Raw genomic sequence first — 10555 nt, 5'->3', positions numbered from 1 at the left:
TGCTATCTTTGACTTATTAGTTTCCTTAAGAAACACGGTACAAAACAGACGCCGACATACACGTATCATTGTCAGCGCATATAGGGTATCTCCGAGTGACCGAGCAGGTATTCCAAGATTAACAGTCATCATCAGCACCTCGTACTCCCATCGAAAGAGAAGCACTGGAAAAGTCCTGAAACAAATTCAGGAAAATGAGAACACTCATACCAAGTCTAGGACTTAAACACGGATGTATAGGTTCTATCACAAGCAACCTAACCAGATACACTCAGTTTGCACTTTGACTTTGTTTTCTGTAGCACGCTGTGGTCATACTGTAATAAAATGTAAAATAAATCCTCAATTTTTTTATGTTGAGCTTAAATCCTCAAGGTTTTTGTGATACCTATTTTGCCTATGTGATACTAGTTCATGTTGACACGGTCACTTCTGATCACTTTTTTTGAATTTGAACCAAAATCCATGCGTTTTGGCAGGCATTTCTTCCTGCCATTCTGCCCTGTACTGCAGCCAAAAACCTACTGCCTTAGCTTCCTGTCTTTTTAGCAATACACGCATGCATGTAGATAATCAGGTGTGATGCCTCGCCACTTGATTGATGAACTCTAACCCATTTGCAATCTAACCACAGAAAATGGATCCTCCACAAGATCAACACGTGGAAAACAAGACAATGATCGAACTGCATTGCAAATTTTACTCTGAGCACAAATTGTCACAAGGTGTAACAACGGATTACCCTTTGTCGAGCGAGCAACAATTTAGTCTCTAACACAATTCAATGTACATACCATGAGTTTTCCAAGTTCAGACTTACAATCACAATTAATTTTAGAGACAAATGTATGAAATTCGGATGATCCAGCAGCAGCGCAAAGCAGTGACAATTCAAAAGAGATAGTTCTAGCTAGCGAAATAGTACTAAGAGAAGTTCATTCTACATATCAATTGAGATACACCAAACGGAGCAGTAAGACAGCAACACCCTCCATCAGTCGACTCTTCAGGAACAGCCAGTCCTCTCCTGACAGAACACAAAACACCTATCATAGATATCTAAAAAATTGTGCACATAATTTCACCACTAATTTACCTGCTAGTTTGAACCTCAAGACTACAAACAAAATAATTATGGCAAGAAACCCAAATGTTATAGACAAGCATATATATGCAGTGTCCCCAGAATCTATGCGAGAAGGAAAGAGTAGAAACTTAAATCTGTTGGAAACTAAATGAATGATGCTTGGGGATATTTTCGCTAAAATAATAGATGAGTGGTAGTATTTCTCCAAAAAATAACTGCTAACCAACATATTACTCACACACATACAATTGAATATTCTTTTCATTCAGTTGCCGGTGTGTTCGACAACTTCTAATGCTAGTAATGCCATGATTTTTGGTCGCCTGTGATCCTTCCTATTTACTGAAATAACAATATAGTATTGGACAAGTTGGAGATGTAATTAGGATTTTACATAGTTACTAATCTTGCTAGCTTAATTCAATGGCTTAAAATGCATGCAATTAACAAACATATATATATATATAGATATATAGATATATATATATCTGCAAAAAGAACTCTAACACATATACTGATTATAATATACCTATGTATTTTATGACTTGGAGCGGCCCTGCTTCAAGTTTGGAACGTCTTCAATACAGGTCTATTTTGATTTTGGTTCCTGGCGAGCTGGCATCGCAGGTCCTCCACGAGGTCTTTACTATTGCAGTTCTGCAGTATAAATTCCTTGAGGTTTGGGAGAGATGCTAGCCCAGAAAACAGCCCAACCGCTGGTTGGGTAATCGAACTACGAAACTGGAGCAGCTCAAGCTTGGGGGTTGCCCCCTCTTCAAACTTCACCGATTCGAGGTTAGGTACGAGGTCCATCTTCAGCACCACCAGGCTTGGGAATGCCTCCCGGTGGAAAACGAAGCGGACCTCTTTACCCACGAAAGACTCCTTCAACAGACGCAGAATGGCCAAGTTTGGTAGCTTGCCAAGGGATTGTATGTCATCATTGTGCTCCAATATCCTAGAGCTCCCTAGCTCCAGCTTCACGAGATCTTTGAGCCCATGGATCCATTTCGGCAATTTGACCAGGTTACCGTACAGCTTGAGACTCTGCAGGTTTTTTGGAGGTGAGGACAGGTCATCCAAGCACCCGTAAAAACCAGGCTCCCCCTCAGCCCGCATCAACAAAGATTCAAGGCATTTGTGCTTGGCAATGGCCCAGAAGAACTTCACATAGTTCTTCTTATTGAGACCAGTCACTCTCAACTTGCGCAAGTCAGTAAGATATTGGAGATCTTCAATAATGGAACTTCCCGCATCAATATTAACAACACCCAGTGTGCGCAAGGACTTGAGTTTTCGTATTCCCCTTGGAAACTTTACACCATTTGGATCTAGCCCCATAAACTCAACAGGCAGCCCATCAAAACCATCTTTCATAAGTACCCATGAGAAGCGCCCTATGATAAATAAGGCGACAAACAACAAGAAGCCTACGCCAGCAAGCATGCACAGCAAGCACAAGAGAACGCCGCCGAAGGCCCAGCACCACCAGTAGCAAAAGTAGCCACCCAAGCCCAATCCTTCATCGACATCGATGACGTTCCCGACAGAGAAACTGCATTTACGCATAGCAAATGTATTGTCTTGGAATTCTTCTCTTTGCTTGTGATCATCCCCTGGTACATAACCCACGCGAACATACTGTAACTTCTGAAGCTTGGTAATTGACCTTGGCAAATTGATTATTCCAGTATCTCTCACATCCAGTGTTTGTAGGTGCCTCAGATTGCCCAGCGAATTTGGCAGACGTAAAATTTTATAACATCTTCTGAGAGAAAGGTAGTTTAGGTGACGAAGCTTCCCAATTTGATGCAGCTGGTGACTTGTTAGATCATTTGTGTCTTCTAAATCTAGCACCCGGAGTAATCTCATCTTATCAGAAATGAAAAATGGTTTGTACTCTGCAAATATTGTTAATGATCGCAAGTGAGACAAGTCAAATGCAATTTCAAATGCATTCTTATCTCTTGTCCAGCTACTGCTTACAGCAAGGTGACGAATTTTACCCTGGATGTCTAAGTTGCTACCCTCCTCCAGTGTAAAAACAAGATTTTCCTCTGTTGACTTTGAGGTTCCAACTTCACGGATTAAATCATGAACTTCCAGAAAACCAACTCTTCCAGATCTATGGGTTGTCCCTTTTGATGATGGTCGGACCATGCTCCTGTTGATAAGATCTGTGATGTAGCTCTCCCCAATTTCCTCTGCAGTCTTGTTGTGTATTCCCCTTGAGTAACCCTCTACCACCCATCTTCTCACCAAACGTTTCCATCTAATGCCATTGTTTGCAGGAAAAATGGACAAATACAAGAACGGAAACTTGAGAGGATAAGGTAAACCATCATAGCTCGTGGTAAGGACTGTCTTTATCATCCCAAGCTCTGGATTCATCTCCAGCTCAGCACTAATATGTTTGTTCAAACTTCTCCACTCCATAGCAGTTTTAGGTTTGGTTGCCAGGTAGCTACCAATAGTGGATATCGCAAGAGGGAGGCCACCACATTTCTTCAGTATAAGTTTTGCTTGCTCAATCAGGTCCGGAATGCGATGATAATTTTCTCTCTCCTTAATATCCTTGAATACCTGTTATTTATATAAGAAACCCAGTTTAGATAATAGATCATTTATCTCACTTATGCATTTACTTTTAACAACTTATAATGGAGAAGGTTCATCCTGTAGTAGCCATCATTACCATATTAAATGATACGTCAAACCAAAAGAACAAATGCTATTTCCATTTTTACTTTGAGGTATACAATTGGGATACGTGTTAAATTAAAATTTTGAACTAACAAACTTCCCCTTCTCAGGTTGCACCGTACACTTACTAGACTTGTAAAATTTTGAAGCTCAAATTTGAGCCCAATTATATCTTAATGAGAGTTGTTTTCCATTGCAGTACTTCCTAATATGTTGAGTTTAAGTATGCCATTAATAACACATCTGTTTTGGTCCACCAAATTGAAGGCAAGTATCAAGATGTATCTTTGGTAGAACTTCCACCTTAGTTCTCTCAAGATATTTTGACCACGCATCATCATTTTTTATTATATAGTAATGAGTACATTTCGCATAACTACATATATTTTGCAAGCTATCAAAAAACTACATAGCTAGTTTGTGTCCAAAGAGTTGTGCATACACTGGCATAACGTTGCTAGTAGCCTAACAATCATTGATTCCACTAAATGATGTGGTACAAGAATGTGAGATTCATGCTAGTGATTTGTAGGTTGTAATAATTTTCACAAAAAACATATATGCAGTACTCAACAAACTAAATACAAATATACGATAACTTAGGTGCAAACCATGCAACATATTATTTGTTTTTGGATTTTTATCCCAGTGACACTCCAAAGATGAGCTTTTCATGAACCGCCATCCACCAATTGTCAGCATGCTGATTACATTGAACACCAAAAATACTAAAAAATATGCTAATGTCAACAAAGTAATTACATTGAACACCCTATCCGGCTAAAAATTCTTAATTTAGCCTGCACCAATTCGAAATTTCAAGTTCAAAGTCAACTTATGTTAGGAGAAACGGAGAAGAGAAATCCCTTAATAAGGAAAAATGTAAAAGCACGGGAGGTGTTGATAGTGCCTATGTTGCATACTTGTGTGGAATACATCATGGTCATTCTTCGGTGTATGGGAAGTTGCTGCTGCTTGCTTTTAGTACTTGGCTACTTGCTCACTTCAGTTGCAACTGCTTCCTTACTGCTTAGGGAGGAGGTGCATCTGCTGGCGGCAGCAGGGCTAGCACCGGAAGCCCATCATCTGTTGGTGGGGCTGGGACTGGGAGCACCAATGCTACTGCTGAGAATAAGGGGTTGAATGTCGCAACCTTAAATATCCTCTACGGGCTCAAAAGTTTGCATTTCGGAAGAAATACGGAACAAGAACACTATTGGAGGGCATATATCATTGGGTAACTTCTTTGCTGTTTTGTATCATGTAAGATACTCCCTCCTTTCATTATTATAAGATGTTGTAACTTTTTTCTGAATCGAATGTATATAGACGTGTTTTGACGTGTTTGTTCACTCATTTCAGTCCGTATGTAGTCCATATTGAAATATCCAAAATGTCATATAATAGTGAATGGAGGGAGTAAATGTCTAATATATTTCATATGTACTTGTAAGGACTGTGACATGAGAATTGAAGATCTGAAGAGCTCAATGATGTTCATCAATGAAAAGGTGGCACCAAAAATGAAAGGGAGTGAGCCTAGCTCAACTGGTTGGGGGAGTAGATTTACAAACCAAACACCTGGGTTCAAATCCGCACGGAGGCGAATTTAGGTTCCTATTTATCCTTGAGTACTAATCCTAGTACTCGTACTTAAAAGGCTGTGTGCATCTCCCCTAACCGCCGCCGAGCCCCGATCTACTCCCTCCTCTCCTCCCGTCGCCGTCGCGTCTCCTTCTCTCCTGCGGCTTGGGGTGGGGCGAGACCCCCGGCGCGTGTGGAGGCGCGGCTGGCCGGATCTCGGATTTGTGGCGGCGGCATGGAGGGCCTGGTGCATGGATCGGCTGTACGTGTGGTTTGGCCTCTGGTCAGGCTGGATGGAGGTTCCATGAGCGGATGCAGAGGCCGGCTACATTTTTCTTCTAAATACAAATATACTCACTGCATCCCCCGTATGTATAGCCTTGAAAAATGTCGTTTTCCCATACTCCCATATTGTGCAACATTGTCTATACTTTATACTGCAGCCATCTTACAAAAATAAAAAAAAGGGAAAACAAATTATGTCAAAAACTAAATTTACAGTATTTCAGATGAATGTGCGTGTACCTTCTTTTTAAATAGGTTAAGAGCTTCCTCTTCATTTAGCAACTCAAGATTGTATATTTGATTTCCTTCCACAGAACAACATTTAGCAACAGTCAATTCTCGTGTGGTGACAATGATTCTGTTAGAAATATTTCCCAATAAGAGCTTCTTTAACAATGTCCAATCCACAAAGGATGACAAATCGTCCAAAACTATGAGGCATTTATGCTCTGATGCAATCTTCGTCAACTTTGTCTCAGTATGTTCTTTATTTGCTTCAGGTTTGCTTTCTTTGCCACTGGTCTCGTCTCGTGTTTTCTCCACGTCAGCAAATTCTTTCTCTTCATTGTGATCACTACGTAATTGGTGGAACAAATCCCGAAGGAATTCTTCATAGTTGAAAGAACGTGACATGGCGAACCGTGACATGGTTAACCAAGCACGCCTCTGAAACCTTTCACCAAGTTCTTGTTGGTAGACACTTCTCACAAGAGTGGTTTTCCCAAGTCCGCCCATTCCACAAATAGTGATCACCTGACCACCTTGATCAACTAAATGGGCAACTTTAGCTTTTGCTGCCGCCCGGTCAATAAGCTGATCTTCCTCCAAAGCAACTGCTACTGTACTTTCATGACTAGGCTTCTGTACATGTTCCTTGCCATCAGGTTCAGCAGTACCAATATCAGCTTTTGAGCTAGATTCGGGCTTGTCATATTCTTTGGTGGGAGCGTCCACCTGAACACAAGCAACAAGCAACATTTAGGCAAAGTCACTGTTTCCTGTGAACCAAGTTTGGATGATGTACTGAAACAGCAAGTGAAATTAAAAGGTGCCTTCAACTTTAGAATATTGCAACCCCACATTTCTCTTCTTCTCAAAAAGAGATATAGTGCACCACTGATAGTTAATTAAGATTCCATTTCAAAGGCGCTACTTTGTTTCGCAAGAATGCTACTCTATTCCTGGAATTAGCCATCCCCTTCTTTGACTATTCGACCTGCTCCTTGAAGCAGGGAAGGGAATGAAGATGGCATTGAATGCCCTTCGACATGGTTTTCTCGACGCACCCTAGTATACTCTACTTGTTCACCTGTGTCGGTTTGGGGTACGGTCAGTTCACCGAAGGGTCGCTTAGAAAAGGATTTCTTATGAACTGATTATAGTTGTGCAGATTAATCCTAAATCTAGTATTTTGGGCGAATGATATATATAGTACTAGTTACCTAATACAGTTATATAGACTATGAATACAACTATACTTGTAAAACATGTAGTGTATTGTAGCATCAATTTATCCACACAATTAGTCAAATATTTGGCTAGCTCATATAAAATTATAAATAAGAGGAAGTTTACCTTCTTGTAGAAGACATAAAAATCCTTATCGAGTGACCATTTCTGATCTATCTCTGATACGGAGTAAGGCTTCTCGGTGCACAAGCTTGCAACTTCAAATTGCTGCGTGGACACGATAATACGGCTCCCATTTTTTCTTGGGAAGTATGTTTTGATCCAGTCCCACTCTTCTATGGTAGATACATCAGTAATAACAACTAGGTACCTCTTCTCGGTCACGTAGCGGTTGAACTCATCAACCAAATTATCTTGTGCTGACATCTTCTCCAGAACCTTCAGCCCAGTGGTTGTTCCTTCTGTTGTTTTCCCAGTTTTTTCATACGAATCTTCATAGAACTGCCTCACCAAACTCACAAAGAAGTCACTTGGATTGAAGGGGTGTGTCAACCGTACCCAAGCACGGCACTGGAACTTCTCTCTCACATATTGATTGTCATAGGCAGCCCTAATGATGGAAGTGACCCCAAGATCGCTGCTTGCTCCCCACACTGCGATCGTCCTAAGGTCACTTACATCATCAGCGATCATTTGGGCGAGATCAACCTTCTTCTTTTCCTGCAGCGTAGTGCGTGTAGCTTCAGCGATGTGAAGTAGTACCTCTTCAGTAGGGATGCTGGAGCTTCCCCCGGTGGTGGCAGGCCTGGAGCCAGAGCCCTTGATGAGGCGGTAGCGCGTGTTCCTCTGGCTGACATCCTCCACCTGGGCTCTGAGCTCTTTCATCTCCTTGGCCACACTGCGCCGGTCCAGCAGCGTGCAGGGGATGCGCCACCAGGACAAGTCCTCCAGACGGACGGCGAAATCTTGGAGGCAGTCCTCGACATTGTAGGACACGTCGCGGACTTGCTTCACCCAGGTCTTGACCACCCTGTTGTCGTCGGGCTCCTCGTGGGCGGCCATCAGGAAAGCCTGCATCATCTCGAGCTCGTCCCTGATGAAGGCATGATCAGCCTGGATGCCGAGCTGCAAGGCGACCTCCTCCGCCGCCGCGGACGAGGCGTAGCCAATAGCTCCGCTCAGCACGGCCTTGCCGATGCTCAGCGCCGTCGACTCCATCGCCGCTCTCTCTCTGTCTTCTCCTCCTCCAAAGGCGATGCGCTGGTGAAGTCGAAATGGAATGGCTAGGACACTGAAGGCGAAGGTGTTTGAAAGATACCAAAGCAAAGGTGAGTACTATTGCGCACTGACACACACATTCCTTTATCTTTTGCTTTGAAGGAGATCAAGCAAGGATAAAGCAAGGTGCTACCAGTTGCACACGCAAAGGAAGGATGCCAAAGCAGGCAGGTAGTCCGATCTGGAGCTGGAGGCGCCACCGAAGAGAGAGGGGGGAATCGCCGCCGGCCGCTGGGTGTAGTCGGTCGATCTGGAGCTGGAGGCTGCGGTCCCACTGCCTGCGCTCCCCTCCGCTGGACTTGGGTAAATGAACCGAGAGTCGAGTGGCCCATTTACGTCCCCCTTGTTTCTCGTCAAAAATCTATTAATAAAAGGTTAAAAATTATTGTGAACAGATACAAGAAGGAACCCGAGAATGCGCTCATCGAAATATTGCTAAAATTTTGAAAATATGGAATACATCAAGCCGAAGTTTTGTGAGGATCCTTCACCTTGAAGTTTTGTTGATCTGCGAAATAGTGAGATCGCGGAGCCACCACTTACATCAAGCCGAAGGATGCCCATAGATATGGACATGTGAAGGCCTTGTATATTTGTATTCGTCCATGTTTTTTGAGTCTATGTGAAGAGTATATATCTACAACACGTAAGACATTAGGTCTCCCGTAGGGAAACTAGAACGGCCCTAGCTCCCAAGTCGGGAAGCATATGGACCCGTTAAAAGTACATGATCTAGTGCTTGTAATTGATCTCCATGTGGGGTTGTTGGCCCTCCGTCCACTCGAGGAAGAACTCAGCTATGGCTTGGGGCTTGATTGCCTGGTAAGGCTGGTACTGCGCCTCAAATGATGGGAGCTTTATACTAGTCAGTGTGTACGTGTAATACACGTTAATTTAGAAGTATATTAAATGCATGCGGATATTAAGTAGGATATTATTTACGTGTTATTATGTGATTAGCACTATATTTGACATAAAATTAACTGCATGCTAAACGTGTTGAGCGCTCGACATTGAAGCAGTCTAGGTCGTTCGATTGACATGATTTGATGGTTGAGATTAATTGGATCGGCCCCTTTGGGTCTTTTTATATTGGTATAGATATAGATATGGCCCACTTGACAACCCGGTCGGTCGCACCCGTGTTGTGGATGATGTTTGACAGGAGGACCTGGCTGGCTACCGTGATGGGGTAGGTCTGAAAGTAGTGCCACAACTTCTATGAGGCCATGAGCATGGCGAACGCGATCTTCTGGTAGTGTGGGTATCATGTCTTCATGGAGAGAGCACCTCTGATATATAATAGACCGGTCGCTGAACCTTTATAAGCATGGCCCTGCTCCTCATGCTCGACCACAAGAACTGTGCCCATCCCCTGGTTGGTAGAGGATGTGTATAGCAACATGGGCTTGTTCTCATGTGGGGCTGCGAGAATCAGGGTTCATTGCTAGCACTTGCTTGATTTCTTCCCAGCCATACCTTGCTTCATCAGACCAGACGAATTGTCTGGCTTCTTGGGGGGGGGGGGGGTGCCTTCTATCTAAGCTGGGATATGAACTGAGCAAGCACCGCGATGCAAACAACTAGCTTATGGACGTCTGATAGCTTGGACAATGCCTTTGATCTTTTCTAGGTTGGCCTCGGGGCCACACAATGAAGCGTAGGAGCTTGCTAGAGGTCACGTCGAACACACACTTGCCTAGATTGAATTTCATATGGAACTGACATAAGTTTTCAAAGGTTTGATTCAGGTCGGCGATGAGGGTGTCGGTTGCCTTGTATTGACCACAACATGGTCGACGTATGCCTCGACATTGACGTTGATCTAGGTGTGCAAGCACTTGTGTATCGTCCGCTAGCACATGATGCAATAAATGCTGACGGGGTTATACTTGAGGGGTAGGCCAAAGTACACACGTGGCCCAGCCTAAGACCCGGGCCAGTGTAATCCAAGAATGATGGGCCAAGGGGCCATGCACTAGGCCCAATAAGGCAACAACCCAGAAGCGTCAAGTACGAGTAAAAATATTCAATACAAGACCAAGTGTCTACAGTCGGATTACTGACCCCTGGCCGATGAGACTTAGCAGTCGGTCACCCGGAAGATGGGAGGAGTCGGATGACGTACATTTAGCTACACCTTAGGATTCCAGGGCCCCCACGATGCAATCAATGTCGTTGTAACCCAACAGTGGAATAATCAAGATA

At 43.4% G+C, this 10555-nt stretch overlaps 1 protein-coding gene across 1 annotated transcript; it reads right to left on the bottom strand.

The window, feature by feature from the left end:
* Positions 1 to 683: 683 nt before the first annotated feature.
* LOC109780217 (disease resistance protein Pik-2) lies at positions 684 to 8539 on the bottom strand. The gene is made up of 4 exons (XM_073497207.1): positions 7235 to 8539; positions 5900 to 6613; positions 1617 to 3670; positions 684 to 1027 (listed from the first exon to the last, which is right to left on the bottom strand). The coding sequence occupies exons 1-3, from the start codon at positions 8285 to 8287 to the stop codon at positions 1649 to 1651; spliced, it is 3789 nt and encodes a 1262-aa protein (XP_073353308.1). The 5' UTR covers positions 8288 to 8539; the 3' UTR covers positions 684 to 1027; positions 1617 to 1648.
* Between the last annotated feature and the right edge of the window lie 2016 nt (positions 8540 to 10555).

The sequence above is a fragment of the Aegilops tauschii genome, chromosome 4, assembly GCF_002575655.3.
Source record: "Aegilops tauschii subsp. strangulata cultivar AL8/78 chromosome 4, Aet v6.0, whole genome shotgun sequence".
Lineage (NCBI taxonomy): Eukaryota > Viridiplantae > Streptophyta > Magnoliopsida > Poales > Poaceae > Aegilops > Aegilops tauschii.
The sequence above is the reverse complement of the archived record's forward strand: the minus strand, read 5'-3'. Positions and strand labels throughout refer to the sequence as shown.

Excerpts from the sequence above, each read along its gene's own strand:
- LOC109780217 (XM_073497207.1), bottom strand. The coding sequence starts at position 8,287 with ATGGAGTCGACGGCGCTGAGCATCGGCAAGGCCGTGCTGAGCGGAGCT. Across the intron at positions 6,614-7,234 it reads TTTATGTCTTCTACAAGAAG|GTGGACGCTCCCACCAAAGA; the intron begins GTAAACTTCCTC and ends GCTTGTGTTCAG. Across the intron at positions 3,671-5,899 it reads TTAACCTATTTAAAAAGAAG|GTATTCAAGGATATTAAGGA; the intron begins GTACACGCACAT and ends TATAAATAACAG.